The following is a 24,278-nucleotide window of genomic DNA, read 5'->3' as shown; positions in this document are numbered from 1 at the left end:
TGCTGGGCGTTTACAAAGTAGTTTCTTCCTTGCTGTGCTATCAGTCATCTTTCCTTTACAAGAAACCTGCATGAAGGAGGGAAAGAGGATGGAGGTTTGTTCCCCGCTCCCCCAATTGCTTCCTTCATATTGTGTGGGTAATGCAATCTTAGCTATTGCCTGCATTTTGTCACAGGTATGTGCTTGTTCAGTTCACTTCAAAGTTTTGGAGGAGCTTAAATCGGGCAATTGTTTGGAAGGCTTTATGGTCTGAATTATGCCTGCAAAAAGGCATCTCAGGCCATCTAGCAGGCTGTCCTGCCATTTTGGTAAATCAGAGATGGATATAGGGCAGATAAGTGGCTTGATCAATTCTAATAGTAAAGCTTTGGTCAGTGTAGGTTCTCAGTGGTTGTAATAAACATCTGTTTTTCTCCTAGAGGTACAGGGTTCTCTTTTAAAATGTTTTGGCATGAATGGAAGGTTCTTGGAAGAGTGAATCTGCATTTTCCAGTATAACTGTAGTTGAGAGTTTTTAGGAAATAAAATTAGCGAAATCATTTAAATATTGAAGTGAATTCCATTTTTTCTCAAATAAAAAGGTAAAGGTACCCCTGCCCGTATGGGCCAGTCGTGTCTGACTCTAGGGTTGCGCGCTCATCTCGCTCAAGAGGCCGGGAGCCAGCGCTGTCCGGAGACACTTCCGGGTCACGTGGCCAGCGTGACTAAGTAGCATCTGGCGAGCTAGCACCAGCGCCGCACACGGAAACGCCGTTTACCTTCCCGCTATAAAGCGGTACCTATTTATCTACTTGCACTTAAGGGTGCTTTCGAACTGCTAGGTGGGCAGGAGCTGGGACTGAACAACAGGAGCTCACCCCACCGCGGGGATTCGAACCGCCGACCTTGCGATCGGCAAATCCTAGGCACTGAGGTTTTACCCACAGCGCCACCCGCGTCCCACAATGTATTTTTCTCAAATACATTGAGATAATTATGCCTTTAAGTCAAAGTGATTAAGTCTTCTTGTGATTGTCTCTTTTGGACCCAAGATGGCTGCAGGAAAGTGTGAATGAACTATGGTCACTTGCAAACCAAGAAAACCAGTTTCTGCACTCTAGAAATGAAAACACAGAAGAGCAACTGCTTTACTGCACATTTTAATCATTGTGATTTGTGAGAGAGTTCTGTATGGCACCTTTAGAGACAAGAAGGTCAAGCATGGCTGATTTCTCAGAGCTAACAGGTATTCAGCTACTTAACAGTGCGTTGCACCCCTGAACTCCAGAAAAAGCCTGGCTACAAACCAAAATGTTCTGCTGGCAGCATTCGGAATAAGAACAAGCCAGTGGCAGCAATGAGTTGGTCCCCAGAGAGCAACACAACGTTGTGCCCTTCCCACTGAAGAACGGCACATCGGAAGAGGGAGGCAGTAGCTGAGATGCACAATTCACCAGTGGGTCATACAAGCTCATGCCTGAAGCACAAGAGGACCAGACATTGGTGCAAAAGCAACATGCAGGAAGAGGCGGCTTTGCTTGGCCATTTGTCTCACTCCACAGGCCTTTAAATCTTAAGCCGCTTCTGTTCCAATGCCACTTTGCAACTGGTCTGCACCGCTAGACAAAGCCCCATCACATTTCATTGCTTCACTTAAAAGTGTAGCCATGTGCTTGTTCTGGACATATCGAGAGGGAACAGGACAGTGCCACCATCAAGAACATGAATTTTTCTATGGGTTTCAAATCCAGTGGCAGCTAGACAGTCTCAATATTCTCATACACTCTCTCATACACACACACACACAAACACGGGCCCTGGGAAGTAGGTATTTTTTTAAAAAAGGAGCAGATGCCAGTAACGTGAATTCTACAGTAAGATGGCAGGACACGACTTGTGGAGAAGCACAAGTAACAGCACCAATGAGTCTGCTTCCTCAGTCTTCTTTTAAGCCACAAGTATTGCAACCACATTATCATTCACTCAAATAAGCAAAAAGGAAACAAGTGTGTGCTGGCAGTGGCTCAGAGACACAATTGCTGCTCTACAAACTCTCAAGCTGCCAGCAGGAGAAGCAGGTGTCTCCCACCACCTGCCTAGGCTGAGCAAGCCAAGGTACCATATAGCTTGAGAGATGGGGCTGTAGCTGCACAAGAGAGGGGTGCCCTGGTGGCAGCAGGTCAGCCCTCATTCCCACATGATCAGCAAGGGGGACACATGTCCCCTGCCAGTCCTGGGGGGGAAAGGAAAAATGAAACCATACTGTCAGCTGCATATCTGAACGGGCAGGGGCACCTGCATGTGTAAGCAAGCACGCACCCTGCCCTCCCACCACCAACTTGCCGAGCTGGGTGAAGACACCAGCTGCCTCTGCGTTCCTTCATGGCATCAGGAGAGCATCCAAGGCTCAGAGGAGCACGAGCCCTCTTGGTTCACCTCAATACTGCTATTTCTTTTGAAAGAAACACAGTTGAGAACTTCCAACATCCTTAAGGCTTCAAAGAGTTTTAATATGGTCAGGATCAGTCGTGCGGTTCGAGGCGGTTCTGCCCCACTTTCCTCTTCGGGGCCAAAGCCCACCCCCCACTTTAGGTAGAGTGCAAAGGGATGACAAACTTGCAGCCGAAAGGCGAGTGGTAGTTTATCCCCACCTCCTGGAAGACTTTCTGTGGAATGCCGATGTCACACAGGTACACACGCCCAGCCCTCTCACCTAGGGGCAGTGGCAGCCCCAGGGACAGAGACCACTTGGCGTCGATCCCTTGCTCCATGTCATTCACCGGGGGGTCCAGGCTGAGGACGGGGGCTCTGTTTTGGTTGGCCCAGTCCACAGCAGCCTTGTACCAAGGCTGGTCCCTCAGGAAGGCATTTTCATGGCAATCCAAGCAGTTTATCACCAAGTCAACTGGCGAGTCTGGAAGATCTGGGGAGCGGGAGGAACAAGAGAGCACTTTACATGTTTGTCAAGTAGAAACCTATAAGGGACTTTAGGAAAGCCTCCCCAAGACTCTTCTAGCAGGCTGCCCAGCCGTCAACAGAGCCCTGCAGGATGCTTCTAGGAGGCTCACAGAAGATGACATGCAGGAGGCAATGCTCCTCTCCTGCTTCTGCTTTATAGCAACTGGGCCCCAAAGGCAGGCTGCCTCTGAACAGGAATGTCCCTTACAGACAGCAGGACTAACACCCACCCATAGATCTGTCCTCTACAACTTTTTCAAAACTCCTTTTGAATAAAGTCTAAAATAGGCATGTACTTCAAAGCCCCAGGATTTGGTTAGCAGCTTGTGCAACTGACCCAACTCGCCTCTTTCCAACTAAAGTGTTCCCTACAAGTCCAGTGGGTATAAAAATAGCTTAGCTCCTTGCCAGTAGATGGCGCTGCTGCATTAGAGGTTGCCTCCACAGCCCCACAAAGATCACATTAGCATCTACAACCTGTCCCACTCCACCCCAGAACCTATACAAAGCCAGGATGCAGTGGCAAAAGTGCACCACTTCAGTCTGCGGAGACGGGAGATGGCAGTACTAGATTCTTCTGCTAACAGAAAAGCAACTGCTATTTCCTTTCTTGGAAGCTGTGTGTTTGTGCTAAGCAGCCATGATTTGGCTTGGCAGGACACATGGACTGGGCCAGTGCACACTTATCTTTCTTTATTCAGCTGACTTGAGGCTTTGGCAATATAGCAAATAATTGTTCTTTCTATATATTTAGAAAAACTATCCATGGCTGTACCCGGCTCACCTTTGACACTGGACACCTGTTGGCCTTGGGTCTTGCTAAAAAGTGTCAGCTCATTGGTGATTGATTCCAACATCTTGACAAAGTTGGGGAGGAAGAGAATGACATGCACATCATGATTGGAAAGATGCCGGCCACAACTGATTCCCTGGGTCCCCTTCACGTGAGGGCCACACAGCAAGGCAACCGTGGGTCGCTGGTGAATGTTTTTTGGGTTCAACCTGAAAGTTAGATGTACAAAGGGTCTTAAACATCAAAAGCAGTTTCCTCAAACAAAAACTTGCCTTCTTAATGGGAGAGGAGATACTTTCAAAATATTTAAGATTCATGCAACCAAGGCTCAGAAGTTAAGACATACAATAGTCACAATAACTCCTCAGTCACTCCATAATTTCCCAAACAATTCTCTCTTTATTCAGAAAGAAACACCACTGAATTCAAATGCAGCTTTCTTCCAACTAAGCATGCAAAGGTTTGCAGTGTCACAAGGGCATGTGTTAACAAAACGCAGCATTGCTGATTAGGAAGCTAGGTTTTAAAATAATGAAACTGCTTAGTGGTTTTTAAAATACTGGAATAACAATGTTTTCATGATGATCAAGGGAAATAAAAATCTAATGTTTAAATCTCACAATCCCTGTGTAACTTCCAGTTTTCTCTTCTGTTTTGCAATCAGCCAGGCTGCATCACTGCCAAACAAGTTCCTGGGTCAGGTCGCTCTGAGGTAATCTTGCATGGAGGGACTGGATCAGCTGTTCTCCAGACGAAGTAGACCAAGAGTCAGTTCTTAGGGATAAAGCCCTAACTTGGCTAGTTTCTTTCAGAGCCAAACGCCCAGCACAGAATGTCAGAGGTGTAAGGACCCCAAGGACTATGTAAGTTCAAGCCCTTGTAGAAATTCATCCACAAAGCCAAGGCCTGCCATGAGCCGGAGCTAACAAGGCAGATGACACTGGATGAGTTAACAAATCAGCTCCAGGTGCCTCACAAAGAAAACCATCCCAGGCACTACAAGGAATTACACCCTGAACACAGTTCCTGTGTCTGATTGGCAGGGAACCAAGAACAGCTGAAAGCCAAGACCCAGGCTTCCAATCCACAATAATAGCCATATGGCTAGACTGGCTTGCAGCATGGCAGGTCATGTCATTTAGAATTCTGTGATTTTCACAGGAAGCGTGCAAAATCCGCTGAGGCTTGCTACTTTCTAGGAAAGGTGTTTTACCTGTTGGGCCCTCCGAGCAGACTCAGGGCCATCTGGCTGGCACATACCCCCGTCATTTCCAGTCTCCGTTCAAGGGTGAGCCCATATTTCTCTGCCACCGAAAGAAGTTTTTTGTGAAGCTCATAGGAGATACTTGGAACGACCAGCCCAGAGTCTGAAATGCAGAGGGAAGGAGCCATTTGTTAGGAGATGCTTGGCAAAAACAGCATTGCTCTTCAGGTCCAGAGCCTGAGCCTGAGACAGCACTCACATGCTCAGTTTTTGCATTAAGAACTGGACCATTCTAAACACGGTCACCCAACTGCCCAGAGGCTTCGGGACAAATAGACACAACCAACAGCTGTATAACTCACATAAATTTCAGTTAACCTGTCAGCGATCCCATTTCTATACACCAGCATGGAAACAAGTCTACAGGAGAGAGGTTTGCATCATAAGTGTGCATGTCACGTCTTGGGATTATAGGATACCAAAGGCTAGTGCAGCAAACTGAGGAAGACAGAAGGGTAACATCTAGTAACATTCAAAATGCAAAGTTTCTGGTGAGATCACACACACACACCCCTTGAAGCGTGCCTAGAATTGTCTTTTTAAAAAATGCTGATGAAACCTTCAAGATTCAAAATTCTATAGAAATTAAATGAAGCATGAGATGCTTTACGGTAATCTGTGCTCATCAGTCCTTTGTAACTTCATGCAGATGTAAACGGAAGCTTCTGAAGTACGAAGAAGCTGCTTTATATAAAGCCCAGCTGTTGACCCACCTTGATCAGTACTGCCTGGTCTCAGACAGTGAACCATCCCCAGGGCAGGATGCATGAGCTGCAAGGAATAAACCTTTGCTGTGCCACTGAGTAGTGATCCTTCCCTGCCATATATCCAAACCTATCTAAGCCCACTATCTACTCTAGAAAGGCACTGGGCACTCCAATGTCTCAGGCAGCCTTTCCCAGCTTGGCTATCCGGGGTCACCACCTCACTGGAAGAAAGCATGTCTAGGTCTGATCAAGTGCCTGAACGGGGGATCTGATCGGGCACCACAGGCACACTGCCTTGGGTTAAATGATGGAAAAAAGGCAGGATGTAATAGAGTGCAATACAAGAAAGCAAATATATTCTATACATCTTACTTCACTGGAGATGCCTGGGACTTAACTGGGACCTTCAGCACATAAAGCAAGCCCTCTACCACTAACGCTAGAATGTGTAGGCATCCAATGAAGCTGAGTGTTGGAAGGTTCAGAAGGGATACAAGAAAGTCATCCTTCATGCACTGCAGAGTTAAAGCGATGGAACTTGCTCCCACAGGAGGCAGTGATGGCCACCGAACTCATATGACTTAAAAAAATTAGACAAGATCACGGGGGATAAGGCTATTGATGGCTACTAGCCATGACGGCTATGCTCAGCCTCCAGTTTGCTGCAGCAATGCTTCTGAGTACTAGTTGCTGTGAACCACGAGGGGAGGAGAGCCCCTGCACTCGAATCCTGCTTGCAGGTTTCCCACAGGCAACTTTTCAGCCACTGCGAGAAGAGGGTGCTGGACTAGAAGGGCCATTGGCCTGATCCAGTAGGCTCTTAAGTTCTTACCACCGAGACATGGCTCTCCATAAGTATGTGTTTTGTTGTGCTTTCCTCTAGCTCTTCTCACCATAAAGATTCAGTATAGCTGTGCTTAGCGCAACAGATATTCAGCAATGACACACGCATGCACATGTTTTTAGAAACACTCACCTGGAAGTACAATCAGGAGTCCCAAATCTATGTAGACAGGAGTGTGTTTTCTCACAGCCACGGGAATGACCCAGTGTATGCAGTTATTATAGGGAAAGAGTACTGCTGCATCTAGCTCAGAGCTGTCTGCTCAGACAGGCAGTGGCCACACGGCACACATCCTCTTTATCTACCCTTCTTTGGCTATGCATTCTACTGAAATCAGTGGAACATTCTTCCAGTCAAGGATGGTTAGGTCATCATAGCAACACAGAATCCTTAAATGCGGCTGTATCAGTCCTGCGAGAAAAGCGGCTAGTCACTCAAAAACAGGGTTCCCTCCAGGTGTTCTTGGACTGCAAATCCCATCATCCTTTACCATTGTTCAAGTTGGCTGGGGCTGATGGGATTAGCAGTCCACCCACGGTGGCTACACCTGCTCTACATAAACAAAGAGCTCTGCGGAGTCCCACTCCACGGAGGGCCAACTGAAGTTCAAATGTCAAGGTTTTGGTTTGTTTTTTTAACAGCTCCTGTGACCGTGATGGGAGAGGCAAACTGATTTACACACTGACCTTGCATGTTAAGAACCAATTAAGATAATTGTGTTGCCTTAATCAGTTTTATTGCATGCAGGACCCATGTTAATGCTAGTGTGTTATTTTAACTAGCTTCAGGGTGGTCCATAGTCTGGAGAAAAAACCCAGAACATTCAAAGTCAATCTAGTCTCACAGCATCCACCAGCCTCCTTCCTTTTCAAACAAGATTCAGCATTAGTGTTTTGCTTGTAAGCAAAGACTCTCATAGCAATAGCTTAAGGGACAGCTATGTCTTGGGGGTGGGCAACATATTCCCAGGTTTGAACTCACACTACCTGATCTGTGATGCACAGAGGTGATTTTCAAGTTTTGCAACACAGTTTTCTAACCAGGCCTTGGCTAACTCCTGTCAGATCCTTTCAACTTCTGTGTCTTGTACCATGTGGAATATTCCTTCCTTCCTAGTAACAGTAATCAACCCACCCCCTGGCTCAGTTACTTTGCAACAAAGCTGATAAAGAAGCTGCGTTCTGAACATTTTAGAAACGGTGATGGCATATAAGTATTTTTAGAAATAAAACAATGAGTAGCCCTGCCCTGCTTGATCTGAACAGAACATCTAGACCAGTGTTGTTTCCTCCAGTGATCAGCCAGATGTCTCCAGGAAGCCCCACAAGCAAGGCAAGAATGCAACAGCCCTGCCCAGCCACTGGCATTCAGTGCTGCCTCCAAACATGGAAGTTTCATGGCCCCATCACAGCCAGTAGCTGCTCAGATCTATCCTAAATTTTGCCCAATTCCCTTTCAAAGCTTTCTGTAAGCTAGTAGCTATCACATCTTGTGGTAGCAAGTTCCATAAAGGCAGGCATGAAAACAAATAAGAGAGACGGTTTTCAAGAGAGAGTTTCAAATAGTTCTAAGAAATCTGCAGACCAGTTCTATGCACTATTGGATCAACTTATTTCAAGGAAACATCCGAACAGGGATGACAGAAGTGCCATCACATTGAGATGTTCTCCTGAGCAAGATCTGCTGAAATAAATAGGAGCTGCATAAGGGGACTGTTCTGTGTGTAGAACTTCTTTGCAGGATTGCGCACATTTAAAGGATGCATTTTGTTTTCGCTGGGTGGGCACCCCAACCTGCAAGAGAAGAGGGCCCGCATGGGTGTCACCACGTGCCCACTCTGCTAGTGTCTGTTTGCCTTTGGGAACTCTCCATGCTCCGCTCTCCCCCATTCAAGGGGATGTTGTTTGAAGTGGAGGGAGAGATAAGGTGTGAGATTACACAGCATTGTTGCATGCAATCCCAGCAAAACAAGAGCTCTGTTACACTTTGCCCTAATTGATCTTTGGCATGAGCGTGCAAGTACCAAGAGGACTTCCTTTCTCCTCACTCACGCAAAGGACAACTTGTCAGACCGGCTTATCAAAACCAGACCAGACCGTGCTAAATAAACTCAGGGTGGAAGGCAATCTAAGAGGTAGCGTGTAACTCTGGAAAACAACAATAGTGCCGCAAATGAGGGCTGGATCAAAGCCAGACTCAAATTACACTTGTGTTAGAAGGTGGATTGTATTATTCCATAATTAAGGTAATAAAAGCAGATCGAGCTCACACAGCCTGGTGTAGAACACTGGAAGGGACATTGCCCACTCCTTCCTTGTTCTGCTCCTTCCCTGCCTCCCACCCTCATGGCTGCTCATTTCCTTTTCCTCTTGTGAAGTGCTGTGCTGTTTGGGGTTTGCCTTGTCCCCATCAATGCCACCTAATAGTTACATGCAACAGTAACAAAGCAGAAGCATCATTCTTCCTTTATAAGAAACACTTTCTTGCCCTGTTCAACCTGGACACTGAGGTTCAGCTCCAAGGGTCTTCTAGCAGTTCCCTCACTGCAAGAAGTGAGGTTAAAGGGAACCAAGCAGAGAGCCTTGTTGGTAGTGGCACCAGCCCTGTGGAACATCCTCCCATCAGATGTCAAGGAAATAAACAATTATCTGACTTTTAGAAGACATCTGAAGGCAACCATGTTCAGGGAAGTTTTTAATGTTTTGTGTTTTATTGTGCTTTTAATATTCTGTTGGGAGCTGCCCTGAGTGGCTGGGGAAACCCAGCCAGATGGCCGGGGTATAAATAATAAAATTATTATTATTATTATTATTATTATTATTATTATTATTGGCTGCAATAATCCATCCATTAGCTTGGCTGCAATAATCCTTCCAGTAGCTTGCAAAGGAGGTCAGTGTCACCATTGTCTAACTGTTTGGGGGGTCACCAAGGTTCAGGGTTTGGGGATGCGTCTGGGTCCAGCACTGACAGCCAGCATGGTGTAGCAATTGCACCCTGCCCTCACACTGCATACCTGGTGCCCTCCAGAAGTTGCTGGAGTACATTTTCCATCCCTTCTGACCACTGGCTGGGGATGATGGGAGTTGGAGTCCAACAACATATGGAAAGTGTGAGCTAAAGTTGTCAGGCTAGAACCAGGGAGACCTGGATTCAAACCTCGCTCAGAGAAGGTGGCAAAAACAGCTGAATCCAATCCAAATATGAGCAGCAACTATGGCAGTAAAGTTGCAGTGAATGCAAGTATTTTAAGGACGGACGCCCAGAAAAGGAAAAGCTAGGGCAGCACAGTGGCTAAAGGCATGACCTGTGAACCAAGAGGCCAGTCCTTCAAGTCTCACCTCAGCCATGAAAGTCACGGCATGGCCTGATCCAAACCCACTATCCCTCTTCATCAGCCAACGCCCCTTCAGCCCCTGCAATGTGGGGTGCTACTGGCCTGCTCTGTAGAGCTGCTGTAAAGATTACATGAATATATGTGAAGCCCTGAAAGTTCTATATTAAAGCCAAACACTCATAAACAGACACATCTTTGCATGCTTACCTACCTATGTGGGAGACGGAGTGTTTTTGATCCAATCCATGAAAGAAAAAGGGCCGTGCAGCACAGAGCAAGTGGCCCAGCACAGATAAAAACCAGAACAGCCACATTTGTATTAAACAGACATTCCCTTTCAAATCATCCCTCAAAGAAGCCGCTGTGTTCAATTTTAAAAAGCCAGCATACCAGTGCAGAATTCTTTGCTTGCCTGGGGCACAGTGATTCTGCGATACACGATAGGCTCAGATTCCAAGATATTCTCATCATGGCGATAGCGTGCAGATCTCTCGTTTGGAGTGCCTCTTGAGCGAGTCCCACTCTTCCTCTCGTAAGTGTCAATCTCCTCAAACACAGCTGCCTTGTCAAAGAGGGCCAGGTTCCCTTCAAAATCAAAATCTGTATCTGGGATTTCTTCAATGTCGTCCCCAAAACACTCATCGTCTTTGTTCTTCATCTGCCCATTCTTCACACCACTCTTCTTTGGAGTCACCTGGTTTGGATGGCGGCTACTGGAGGACCCTGAAGTAAAGGACACGGCAATTCAAGGATTAGTCAACAAGGAAAGCAGATATTTATGAAAACAAAGAACACAAACTGTTGACTGCACAAGATGGATTCTAGACTATTTTGCCAAGTGATGCAAAGCCACCCACCACATTGTGTTTCAAACTGCCCATAAGGCCAGTGTTTGAAATTTCCCAAGCGTCAGGTGCATTTTTCTTCTGGTGTGGGTCCAACTGTAACCAGGTGTAGATTTCTGAGCACCAGGTTGGCAACTGACATCTTCAACAAGCCAGCTGATTCATGTGCTGCAACAGATGCACGTATTGTTCTTCTGTACTCCCACAAGAATTAACTGGCTCGCACGGTAGCAAACTGTGCTTCTGTGCTACTGCACAAGCTGCAATCCTAGGCACACTTTCGTGAGGGTAAGAAAGCTCTTCTGGACATGGAGGGGATTACTTCTAAGCAAACATGCCTAGGAGGAAAGAGGGCAAAGCGTGTTTGTCCTTGGGCCTACATTGCCAAGCTTGATCAGCCCTGCGCACCCATCTCTCATGAGGCAGTTGGTGCCTCAAAACAGCCACGCTGGGCCACCCAGGCCGCCCTGAGAAGCGCGTCTCCATTGCAGGGCCAGGCTGGGCTCTGGCAGTAGACCAGGGCAGCGGTGGCACATTCTTTCGAGGTGCACTGGAGGACAGACACCTCTGCCACAGGTTTGGCTCGGCTTCCCCAGGTCCATTTAACTGTAGTTTGAGGGTGGCCCCACCCACTTTTCATGTGGGTGCCACCCTGCATCCCCCTACCCTTCTTCCTTGAAGAAGAGCTCCCCCTTCCCATTTTTTTCTATCATGATCAAAACCAGCACTGCATTATGAGGCCTGGGCTAGAGCCTTGTTAAGCTTTTGACAATTCAGTCCTCTATCATCACATCAAGGAAAGTAAGTGCAGGGCTGAGTGCAGAGATATTTGACTGTTCTGCAACCTTTCCAAAGGACACCCAAATGGAACTCAGACAACATTTTAAAAACCTCTGCCTTAGTCTATAGCTTACACCATTTCCATTTCTACCGTGTGTGTTTCTCCTTGCATACAGGGACATGTGAATTATTCTAAGAGCAAACTACAGTCAGGCAATGTAGTTGGTGTCACAAAATCATAGAATTGTAGCACTGGAAGGGTCCCGAGGGTCATCTAGTCTAACCTCCTGGGGACCGTAACCTAGGTTTAGGATGCTATTTGACGCCTAGCTTATATATCAGAGTTTCTAACACTGCATGAGACTTGTCTGTCTGACCAGCCTATTCTTGTTTCTTTCAGAACATAGTTCACTCTGCCTGAATGACTCAAACATTATCAGTGAAAAACTGTTGATCTTGCCCAGTTGCTCTGTATTGTCTTGCTCTCCCAGTGGCTCTCTGGGAGTCACTGCCAGAGACATTTAGAGCACATGGACGGCACACAGCTAAACCAAGAAGCCCACTGCCACTCTTTCTAGCACCAACTTTCAAATGGGAAAAGAGCAGGGGATTATCCCTAACTTCACATGGGGGAATGGGACAGGGAAAGATCTTAGCAAACTCAAGTTTTGGCTTGGCTACCAAGGCCAACCAAAAGTTATGGACATCTAGGAAACGGTTTGACACTTGTTTTCCAGGAAGACCTTGCCTGGTCTCTCCAACCCCTAAATTTCCACCCTTACCTCATCCAACAGCATGAGTTCAGAAAAGCAAAGCACAGTCACCCATGGAGGCACCTGATAGAAAGAGGTCAGCTCAATCATGCAGCCCCCCTGTTTACGTGCATTCAAAATGTGTGCAACTATGTATACGTACAGGCATAGGCAAACTTCGCCCTCCAGATGTTTTGGGACTACAACTCCCATCATCTCTGACCACTGGTCCTGTTAGCTACGGATGATGGGAGTTGTAGTCCCAAAACCTCTGGAGGGCTGAGTTTGCCTAAGCCTGTATACATGCATCGCACTGAACCCAGAAGTGACCCAGAAACATCATAAAGACGACACTGAAACATCACTAAAAGAGCAGGGTGGGATGTTTGCAGGTGTTTTCAATGGGTTTCAATACATGATTTCAGACGCATGCGGTGCCTCGGAACTTAACACCTGTGTAAATGGGGGGGCTGCCTGTATACTCTGCTGCTGCCAGCTCCAAACTGAGTGTTTAGATATTTCCAGACTCATCTGCAAATAAACTGTGTTCTACTTCACAGCTCCGTCACCCCCTCAAAAAACAAGGACATAAAAACACCCACAGTGGCTAATTCCAAAGGGGATGGGTGGACAGCCTGCCAGGAGTCTAAATGCTGACAGAACAAAACAAGCCACAAAAGCAGGAAAAACAATAGTCAGAACACTCTCTATGGGCTCCCATGAGACATCCTGAATGAAGGCCAAGCTCCAGCTCCATCAGAGTTAAATACACAGTGATTGTGGAGGTCAGCCATGTAATCCACCCTCCTGACAGCCAGTTCTGAAAACTTGCTGACAGCTGCAACCAAAAGTGACATCACTTGCATAACGGCCACCATAAATATGTTGTTACGTCCCTGAAGGACCAGTCAAGCTCTGAAAGGGCTTATATTTTTGACACAGGTGGACAGGGATGGTGGTTGCATGAAGCTTTTGGGTCTACATGAGGAAAAGCAATTGGAGTGAGTAATCTAACAAACAGGATGCATGCTCTTTTCACAACTGGGAGCTATGCCACAAAACCAAGGGATCCACTGTGAGTAGCTACCAATTAACTGCCCTACCAATACTATTATATCCAGTGGGCAGAAAAAGGAATGGCTGCTCTGAGCAAGCACTTACAACCTTCCTACACCACTCAGGACTTCAAGAGGTGTGTGATGTGGTGTTCCAACCAAGGCTATGTTACACTACTCCAAGTGTAGCCTGCACATGCTCAGCAGGCCTACCACTAAGAGTGAATAAAGCTGGGCCTCTTCCACACAGCACAATGCAATCAGCCAAAATGCTGGGACAACAAAAAACCTCTAAGCCAAGCTAAATACAGTCAAAACAGTAGATGGGCTGATAAGCAGACTTCACAGGGGCTTGGCCTTCAGTGGGCCATTTGCATCTCCTCTATGGACTAGCTTACCTCTAGAACAGTTGGTTGTAATGTCAGATGCTGCACAGCTGAGAATTCAGTTTGGCCACCTGCCAGCAGCCAAGGAGTCCCTCCCTTGGAAAAGGTAAACAAGGGCTCCCAGACAGATTCAGTCATTACAGCCAACAAGCCAGGCACATGAAGCCTCTGGCAAGCCGCCTGCCTTCCTGCAAAACCCTTTCCAAGGCTGCCCTGCCAACCCCAGTCTGAAGCAGGGAGTACCAGCCCTGCACGCAACTCATTGTTGTGTAACCCCAATGCTATTATTTATTGATTCCTTTTGCACAAGCATTATAAAGAGGTAACTTTGCCCCTGCCTTCAGCATGCACGCTACAGGGCATCTGAAGGTCAACAGCTGCTCACTCAATGCAGGGCACCACCTCCAGCAATAGTAACATTCAGCCACACTGCACCATCACCTTCCTTGGGTTTTCACAGCCAGCATCTTCTAGACTATTTAACCTCATGCCCAAGATTCTAACCTAGAACGAGGATGCACAGTGCAGGTACAGGTGGCAAATAAAACAGCTGAACCAGTCTTTGGATATTTGCATAGCTTGTGCTCTCCACAACCTGTTAAATGTTTTTCTCCCTTGAAAGCTAGGCAACCCTGACGGGGGCAATATAGTCGGGAAACTAGACAGGATCCATCCATCCAACACTGACTGGGAGGTTTTTAGAGAACATATAAAGGGATCCAGATTTTCTTCCCTTCAAACTCAGTTTTATAGAGCTTATTAGGAAACTAGAGTAAGCAAGTGTTTCAAGTTAGAAAGACTGGGGCAAACAAGTTTAAACTAAAGAAGCAAGATTTGATTCAAAAAGGAGATGATCTAGAAACACTGCTTATTTTCACCACAGGACCAAAGAGAAGTGAATAAGTATAAGAAGCTGTCATAGATTAGCCAGGTCACTGTTCCACCTAGTGCAGTGTCTGCTGTTCTAACTGGCAACAGCTTTATGGGGTCTTAGATAGATAGATTACCAAAGATCCTTTTATCTAAAGATGCCAAGAAATAAATCTGTTTATTCTTTGCGGTTAAGGCACACATTCTCCCTGTGAATTATGTCCCTTCCTGCATTGTCCTAACTGCCCCTCACCTGTCCTTAGAGCAAACTAATTTACAAGGTTATAGTTTAGGCTTAATGTTTGCACCACCTCAAGGCAGTCATGTTACAGCCCTAACATGAATAAACACATTTCTTTGGTGCTCAATATGAGAGTCATTCCTGAGTTCTCTTTGATCAAAAGGTTTTTTTACCACAAGTGGTTAATTTGCAGCAATGGCAGAACACAGGGAAACTGTCAGTGAAGCATTTTCACTCCCACTCACTAGGTAATCTTGCTAAACTAAACTTAATGTTAAGTTAAACTTTCCTTTCTGATTTGGCTGACAGTAACTATGGATGGGAGGTTTTTAGAGAACATATAAAGGGATCCAGATTTTCTTCCCTTCAAACTCGGTTTTATAGAACTTATTAGGAAACTAGAGTAAGCAAGTGTTTCAAGTTAGAAAGACTGAGACAAACAAGTTTAAACTAAAGAAGCGAGATCTGGTTTTCACAGCTTGGCACATTTGCAGAGGTAGGTACAGACACACATTTGTGGCTATAATCTGCAGTGGCTGGCTGCAGTTAAGGAACATTCAAGCATTGACTAGAAGTAAGATTCAAGTTAAAGGGAAGAGCAGTTTCAAAGTGAAGGATTAACAAAAAGACAGTTACTAAAGTAATGAAAGCCATTGCTCTGAAGGCATTACGGTCACCTATTACACGGCCGTTTACAGGAGCATGAAACATGAATAGCTGATACCTGGCATTTCTCACTTAAGTCACTGCAGACCAAACACTCCTGCAAGCAGGAATACTATGAGCATGACTATTTGCCCACAAGACAAATGTTAATGAGCCTTTATGGTCAAGTTGATGACATCATAAAAGCCTCATCAAGTATGTCAGGACGAGTCCTAGGACATCTGCCAAGAAAACAGGCCTAGCTTCACAAATGGCATTTCATTACAGCCAGAATGGGCAAACCTATCACAGAACTGCCTTCTCTTATTCCATCCCACAGCTGTTAAATCCTTCTCTCGGCACTTGAAACAGGGTGGGGGTTTTTATGTTGGGGGTGGGGCATGACACAAAAGAGAATGACAGACAGAATGTTTTAAATGAGTCTTGGTACAGCTGCTCAGTCACCTTTGGAAGACAGGTGGGCAGACTGACCGCTGGAGTGCACTAGCAAAGGGAAGGCTCCCTTTTCTTATCTGAGTACTGCAATCCCAAGTCTTCTTCTGATGGAAGGCTAGACAAAAAAGAGGGACTGGTGGGCATGAGCATGATGAGGTCCTGTTTCCTTGCTAACATGCCCAGCTTCAGGACAGCTGCACACATCTTTGGAATCTGGCAGGTTAAGTCAAAACATGTCTTGCCAGCAAGGGGCTCCCTTCCCTTGCTGGAGTGCTCCATTATATCAAACTCATGCCATTCCAGGAAGAGGAAATGGGAGCACAAGAGTTACCACTAATTTTGGAAGCTGTCAGTACGCTACTCTGAAAGGAAGCTCTGTAACCCTCCCCAAACATTGGCAGGTAAAAGCAGATTACCCATAAGCCAATGCTAGAGCCCACTTTTTGAGCATCTGTATATATTTCTATAGGGACGCGGGTGGCGCTGTGGGTAAAACCTCAGCGCCTAGGACTTGCCGATCGCATGGTCGGCGGTTCGAATCCCCGCGGCGGGGTGCGCTCCCGTCGTTCGGTCCCAGCGCCTGCCAACCTAGCAGTTCGAAAGCACCTTCAGGTGCAAGTAGATCAATAGGGACCGCTTACCAGCGGGAAGGTAAACGGCGTTCTGTGTGCTGCGCTGGCTCGCCAGATGCAGCTTGTCACGCTGGCCACGTGACCCGGAAGTGTCTGCGGACAGCGCTGGCTCCCGGCCTATAGAGTGAGATGAGCGCACAACCCTAGAGTCTGGCAAGACTGGCCCGAACGGGCAGGGGTACCTTTACCTTTACTTTTCATATATTTCTATACTGTTTTAAATTTAGTATATGCTCTTCAGAAGCCCCCCAGGCAGATTACAACAACACATTTTAAATGTGCTTGGGGGGGGGTCATTTTTTTGTTGCTTCTGGTTTAAATATTTGTGCTTTTATCTTGCATTTTTATCTTGCAAATCACCCTGAGAACTTTTGATGAAGGGCGGTAAATAAACCTAACCAATTAAAATAAAATAAAATACTGTAAAATAAAACAAAACAAAACAAAACAAAACAATTTAAGGTTCAGAATTAAAAACAGTTTAAGCAACAAAACTTCATACCCTGATTTCTAAATGTACTTCCAGCTTGCAGGCCCCATTTCAGCTCCCAGATAGGGAAATGGGTACAAGAATGGCAGTAACAATGCATGCTCAGGACAAAGAGAAAGAAGAGTATTATGTGGCCAATGTACTCACATGAGTTGTGCCTCCGGCGAAAGCCTTTGGATTGGTTCAAGGACTCCATGTGCCGGTCCATATAGCTCTTGGAGCATTGCTGCTGCTGGGGAGAAATGGCAACCTCCTGGTTTTTAACGTCTGTTCGCCTGGGGATATTCTGTGGGGCACTACTAGAAGCACCAGGTTTCTTCAGCAATTTGCCTGGGCCATTCTGGCTGGTACCCCCTGGACATCCAATGCCAGGAATACAAAGGTCAGTGTGCTGAAAGTCTCCACATTGCCCATTATCACCAGGGCTTGGAATCTCCAGGATCTTCAGTTCAGTAATGTCACCTGCCCTAAACGAAAGGAAGAGGCCCAAACAAGGTGTGATTTTGCAATAGTGCTTACCTCTACATCAGGCATAGGGAAGCTGTGATCCTCCAGATACCAGGATACTCCAATTCCCATCATTCCAGACCTACGGTCATGTTAACCAGCACTGATAGGAGATAAGGGTCCAGCAACATCTTGGACAGCTTCTCCAGCCCTGATCTATTGCACCACAAAACCAGCTAGCTGACAAGTTTAGCAGGTGTAAAAATGTGATAGAAGCGGTGCCAGCAACAACAGATACTTCAGTTACACAAGAGGCAATAACCGCAAAAAACTAAGTACCATCAAATTTTCAGGAATTGGCATATGCTAAGCAGATATGAGAAAAGAGCCAGTTTTTCAAATTGATCACATCATGAAACATAAGCAGGCTTCATCAAGCCATCAGTTATATTATAAATGCTGAAAAATTATTAGCAATTTTTTATGCACATCAATACATCATATCATACAGTCAATACCCCCTGGTAGAACTACTCTAATATTTGGGGACAAGAAGGAAGGGAAGGAGAAAGAGGATACAAGAGCCCTGCTAGCCAAAGGCCCATCCAGCCTAGCACCCATTTCCCACACAGATGAACAGGAGGCTCATGAGAAGCTCAGAAACAAGGTGTGAAGACAATAACTGAGCTGGTTGTTTCCACCCAGTGACTGGCATTCAGTGGGACGTTGCCTATCATCATAGAAGTTTCATAGCTGAAATTTTAGACACATTCATTAGATTTGAAGTGAAAAATGAAACATTAGGAAGAAATCCAAGTGGGTGGAGGAAAATAACGAAAAGTATAACAACTTCTTCCATTTCAGTCTAAAAATTCAGCTTTCAGACTATCACACTGGTATATTCAGCTCGGTATTATTGACGGTGGAGCATTACAAGGGTTGTATGAATTTCGTGCTGGCACTCAGCACAGGTACTGAGGAACCAATTCATCATTCACAGTATATTAGCTTTCTTTTTTCCTTTTCTCTAATATTACTAAGTTTGCAGTTCTTAGGAGTGCAAAGATAGGGGTAAAAAAAATCAAGATGCAGGCAATGGAGAAATAACTGTCTAAACACTAAGCAAGTTGTAGCATTCTAATGACAATAGTTTAGAAACCTTGCCACAGAATTTTGCTTCTTGGTACAAAAATTTCATTTCACCAAGGAACACTTGTTATTGTGGCCTTTTGTAAATTTAACATGTATTAGATGTGCCACCATTGTGCGATTTCTGTTCTCATCTTGAAGCAAAGTCATTAACCCAAGGTACTATTTCTGAGTTGGCAGAGTCTGTAACCTGAAGCGTCTGTAACCCGAGGTACCACTGTATACAAATACAAATTGTGTTCTGGGCCCAATGTTGTTAAATGTCTTTATAAATAACTTAGATGAAGGAAGGAGGAGGATGCTCAACCAATTTGCAGATGACACCAAACTGGAAGGGGTTGCTAATGCTGGAGAAGACAGGATCCGGTTTCAATATGACCTTAAAAGATGGGAGAACTGGGCCAAAACTAACAAAATGAATTTCAATAGGGACAAATGTCAGTCTCTACACTTAAGCAGGCAGAACCCGCTGCAGAAATATAAGATAGGATGACACTTGGCTTGCTGGTAGTACATGTGAAAAACATCTAGGGGCCTTCGTAGATCAGAAGCTAAACATGAGTCAACAGTGTGACGCAGCAGCAAAAAAGGGAAGTACAGTCATACCTTGGGTTGAATACGCTTCGAGTTGAGCGCGTTCGAGTTGCGCTCCTCTGCAAATTTGCAGATGACACCAAACTGGGAGGGGTGGCTAACACCCCAGAGGACAGGATCACACTTCAAAACGACCTTGACAGATTAGAGAACTGGGCCAAAACAAACAAGATGAATTTTAACAGGGAGAAATGTAAAGTATTGCACTTGGGCAAAAAAAATGAGAGGCACAAATACAGGATGGGTGACACCTGGCTTGAGAGCAGTACATGTGAAAAGGATCTAGGAGTCTTGGTTGACCACAAACTTGACATGAGCCAACAGTGTGACGTGGCAGCTAAAAAAGCCAATGCAATTCTGGGCTTCATCAATAGGAGTATAGCATCTAGATCAAGGGAAGTAATAGTGCCACTGTATTCTGCTCTGGTCAGACCTCACCTGGAGTACTGTGTCCAGTTCTGGGCACCACAGTTCAAGAAGGACACTGACCAACTGGAACGTGTCCAGAGGAGGGCAACCAAAATGGTCAAAGGCCTGGAAACGATGCCTTATGAGGAACGGCTAAGGGAGCTGGGCATGTTTAGCCTGGAGAAGAGGAGGTTAAGGGGTGATATGATAGCCATGTTCAAATATATAAAAGGATGTCACATAGAGGAGGGAGAAAGGTTGTTTTCTGCTGCTCCAGAGAAGCGGACACGGAGCAATGGATCCAAACTACAAGAAAGAAGATTCCACCTAAACATTAGGAAGAACTTCCTGACAGTAAGAGCTGTTCGACAGTGGAATTTGCTGCCAAGGAGTGTGGTGGAGTCTCCTTCTTTGGAGGTCTTTAAGCAGAGGCTTGACAACCATATGTCAGGAGTGCTCTGATGGTGTTTCCTGCTTGGCAGGGGGTTGGACTCGATGGCCCTTGTGGTCTCTTCCAACTCTATGATTCTATGATTCTAACCCGGAAGTAACGGAGCGCGTTATTTCTGGGTTTCGCCACTTGCGCATGTGCAGACGCTCAAAATGATGTAACGCGCATGCGCAGAAGCAGTGAAAAGCGACGCGCGCGTGCACAGACGCGCCGTCGCTAGTTACGTTTAATTCTAGATGCAAACGGGGCTCCGGAACGGATTCTGTTCGTATCTGGAGGTACCACTGTAACAGTCCCGCTCTGTTCTGCGTTGGTCAGACCACACCTGGAGTCCTGTGTCCAGCTCTGGATGCCACAATTTAAGAAAAGACTTATAAAATTGTAGAGTTGGAATCTTCCAACATTCAGCTGCATTGGGTGACATTCATAGTGTTACAAAAGAGAGATAAAATTCACTTAAGATCTCTAGCAAGCACAGGGGGCTGCCAGGAGGAACTGTAGATACCAGTATCCAAGGAATCAGCCAGAAGCATCTGGCTCATTGAACATCTTTGCACCCCCAACCATCACACTTGTTAGTGCGAAGGAAATTCAGTATGTTTGCGGTAGATTTTTAAAAAGAGTTTGCTAAAAAGGGGAAAAACAACTACTATGAACAAGAAGGCATGCAAGTATCATCACCAAGATTTGTTTTTAACTGTCTAGCCAGTTACCAGCCAGTATATCAAGATCTTTTAAGAGATGGCTCCAGTTTTTCAAATGTGATATGTATCCATTTTTTAAAAAAAAGTTCCAATAAAAAGAAATGTTTTTTACATTGGAGTAGGAGCAAAGCTCCTTGGGGATTATCTTTCGGGGGTTGCATGACAGTGGTGGGCAGGGCTGAAGCCAAAGTGGACAGCGTCTTAGCCAATCCTTCCCTGTTACTTACTTCACCCATCCGCTGCTACATAATCCATTCATTCTCTCTTACATCCATTCATATGAAAGGGGCTGGTAACAATCCTCCTGGTCCCATATCATTCCCTACAATCCCTGCAAGTCTTCACTGTTTATAGAGGCATCAGAAGTTGTTGTTTCTTCCCCCACCCAACTTACAATCCAGTTGTTGCAAAGAGAATGAGAGAGACTGATAGCCAGGCAGGAAACATATGGACTTGGGGCCAGAGCATGGACAACAGCACTTAAAAGGGTTTTTCCAATGATACCGTGCTCCATGGTTGGGTTTCTGACCTACATACGCATGTGCACCTGCCAGGCTCCAGGTCTCTCTCCCTCTCATTTTCTTCTTGTGACAGCTGGATTGCAATGTGGAGAATATGAAAGTGAGGCAGGCAGACAGACAGACAGACAGAAAAGACAGCAAGGCAGAGGTATTGCAGATACAGTGGAGAAACTGCACCATGGCAGCGATGAGCCTAATCTGGCCTGGAGGTTGAGAGCACCTCAGCTCCTGGTTTATGTACTGATTTGGCATCATCAGCCAGAATCCTGGGAATAAGAAAATGTGGTTGTGAACAACATATCAGCAGTGCCCCCCTCCCCCACCAGCTCATGGCAGTTTTTCATGGTTGGTCTCGAACACTCAAACACTTAAATGGTCAGAGTCTAGAAAAAGCAGACAGGTGGGGTCATTTACCTGAAGGTGACCTCTGGTACCAAACATTTAACACCATTATGGAAAGGCCGCTTTAAGGAGATGGTCTGGCTGACCTGATCCACAGCAGACACTCTTCCCTGATAGACTCCCAAGCTCTCTCCACAGTTGATTGAGACAATGCTTCCAAGCCAATCTGCAGCCATATTTTCCCTGATCACTGCAAAATGAAAGTGAAAAAGATGGGATAAAGTTTGCTGTTGTAGTCTGATTTTTTTTTTCTTGCATCATAACACTGACCACCATTCCAAGGCTTGGCTTCCACTCCTTTGTATTTTCTCAATACTTTAGAACATTAAATATCACTACAATGAATGAATACAATATATGTAAACTGAGCAACCAGAATGGATACAATACCAACTAGTCAAGTTAAAAATAAAAGTTAACTTTTTTTCCCTCCTTCACATTTTATTCAGTTCTTCAGGCATCTTATGTGATCTCTGATGGTTTCCAATTAGTTTCCAGACTCTGATGACTAACTGTAAACCTGTGAGTGGTTTGGGCTCAGGTTATTAGCAGGATCATCTTCTCCCATGAGTTTGCTGGCCATTAATGATGATCAGAGGTCTTGCTCATTGTCCTGTTACCTTCAGAAGTGTGGCTGGCTGGGACAGAGGACAAGGGTTTTTCAGTTGCAGAGGCCAGGCTTGTGGCTGAAAACTCAAGGGGCTCCTTCTTTTTAGCCTTCAGGGCCAAACGGCCAAGTCATTCCTGCTCTGAAACACTTTTAAGCCCTATATCAGGATTTTTTTTATGTCTGATGTTTTACAATTTTTTATGTGCTGCAAGCTGCCTAGAGTCGCTGGGGAAATAATTATTATTATTAAGCTGTTTTAACATCATACCCTGCTATCAATAATGATTACTATTGTTACGAATCCTTTGACTTGAATGAACTGAAGAGCCTTGCTGGACCAGTCCAAAGGCCCATCTCGTCCAGTATTATGCGTTTACAGTGGCCAACCAAATGTCACAATGGGAGGCCCACAGGTGGGCCCTGAGAACAAGGGCACCTTCCCCTCCCAGTTTCTATAAGAACATAAGTAGAGCCCTGCTGGATCAGGCCAATTGGGGGGGGGGGGCGCACACATCTAGTTCAGCAACCTGTTCTCAGAGTGGCCAACCAGATCCTTCTTGTGGGAAACCCACAAGCCGCATTCATGCCCAAGAGCCCTCACCCCAACTGGGATTCAGAAGCATTACTGCCTCTGAACGTGCAGTCAGAGCAGGGCCACTGTGGCGAAGGCCCTCTCGCCCAGGAGCAGCCAAAGGACCAACCACTTTTTGTTTCAACGTTAGCTCCTTGGGGCAGAGCTCCACAGCAGGATGAGCTTACCTGTACGCTTCGCCTACATCACTCTCCCTCTGAAACACCATGAACATGGTCAAAAACGACAACAAAAAAACACCTAACCCTCAACCTGAAGAAAGGGAACGTCACCAAGTTCGCTCGTTTTGTAAGCTCCTCGGGGCAGGGAACTCCCTCCCTCCGCTTTCTCGCGCGCCTCCCTAACCGCTGCCAGGCTTCAGGGACGCCCACGGCGCCCACGTTAGATTGAGGGCAAACAAGGAAAGGAAAGAACTGACAGGATGAATCCCTCCAGGGGCTGAGGGGGGAGGGGAAGTGACGTCACCTACTCCCTTTAACCCCCTGCGCTGGCTTGAAGGGGCCGCTCGCGCGGGGGGGGGAGGGGGCAGGGGACGGCGGCCCCTCCCCTCCCCTTCACGCGCCCCCCGTCAGTTGCTCCCGAAGGGCCCCGAAAGAGGCCCCGGCGCTCCTCTCCCCCCACCCGCAGAACCAGAGCCACGCCCCCCCGGCTTCCTCGGCCTTTCCCGGCAACGAGGCGAGAGGCTAGAAGCGAGAAGGTAGGGAGGCCACTCGGCGGGTCGGCCGGCCACTCACTCACTCACTCACTCACTCGCTTCTGCCCCCTCAGAGCTTCTTCTTCTTCTTCACACCGGAAGCGCCAGGCGTCCCGACGTCACTTCCGTCCGCTGCTGCACTTCTGAGGCAGCGTCCGTGGGGAATGCGCCTGCGCCGCTGCGCACGCGGGGCTTTTCATCCAGGCATGCGCAGAGCGTGTCGCGGGGGAGCAGCTGCTGGCTCTTCTCTCGCTCGTTCATTTCTCCCTCCCCGCCGAGGAGCCCTCGCTGCGAGGCAGGCTAGGCTGAGCGAGGCGGCCGCTGGCCCCGAGGGCACCGCCGAGGGAGCCTCGTCCAGCGCGGGATCCGAACCCCGGGCTCCCGGGTCGCCGTCGGGCGCTCTAAGGCGGCGCCACGGTCCCTGCGAGCGCGGGAGGCGGGATTCCTTCGCTTCATCACGTGGAAGTTTTCGCGCGGAACTAGAAGCGGAATTAGAAACCCATCCGGACAGTTCTAAGTAAAATGCCAGCGTTGTACACCGAGGTAATTCTAATCTGTTTTAGGTATTTTTATCTTTTGTTTGTTTTAAAGTAGGGTTGTGACTTTTTCTTGATTTTACTGTTTTGTAAGCTGCTCTGAGGCTTTTTACACTCAATTATTCCATAATAGTCA

The 24,278-nt window shown here is 46.6% G+C and overlaps 1 protein-coding gene across 4 annotated transcripts; it reads right to left on the bottom strand.

Annotated features, from left to right (window-relative positions):
* Nucleotides 1-1,123: 1,123 nt before the first annotated feature.
* On the bottom strand, nucleotides 1,124-24,278 carry EDC3 (enhancer of mRNA decapping 3). Of its 4 annotated transcripts, none has more exons than XM_083630555.1 (7): nucleotides 23,663-24,278; nucleotides 21,723-21,900; nucleotides 17,182-17,501; nucleotides 10,273-10,605; nucleotides 4,944-5,097; nucleotides 3,722-3,939; nucleotides 1,124-2,902 (listed from the first exon to the last, which is right to left on the bottom strand). In XM_083630555.1, coding segments are annotated over exons 1-7 (1,539 nt in total). In that variant the 5' UTR covers nucleotides 23,664-24,278; the 3' UTR covers nucleotides 1,124-2,567. The 4 variants fall into 4 exon arrangements, with proteins under 4 accessions (XP_083486681.1, XP_083486683.1, XP_083486682.1 ...); XM_083630557.1 differs by having other exon boundaries at nucleotides 23,659-23,755; XM_083630556.1 differs by having other exon boundaries at nucleotides 23,655-23,754.

This window comes from Podarcis filfolensis (genome assembly GCF_964270895.1).
Source record: "Podarcis filfolensis genome assembly, chromosome: 9".
NCBI classification, from domain to species: Eukaryota; Metazoa; Chordata; class Lepidosauria; order Squamata; family Lacertidae; genus Podarcis; species Podarcis filfolensis.
Note: the sequence above shows the minus strand (reverse complement) of the source record. Positions and strands in the feature narration are given on the sequence as shown.

Excerpts from the sequence above, each read along its gene's own strand:
- EDC3 (XM_083630555.1), bottom strand. Across the intron at positions 17,502-21,722 it reads GTACCAGAGGTCACCTTCAG|GGCAGGTGACATTACTGAAC; the intron begins GTAAATGACCCC and ends CCTTTCGTTTAG. Across the intron at positions 10,606-17,181 it reads TCGCCGGAGGCACAACTCAT|GGTCCTCCAGTAGCCGCCAT; the intron begins GTGAGTACATTG and ends CCTTTACTTCAG.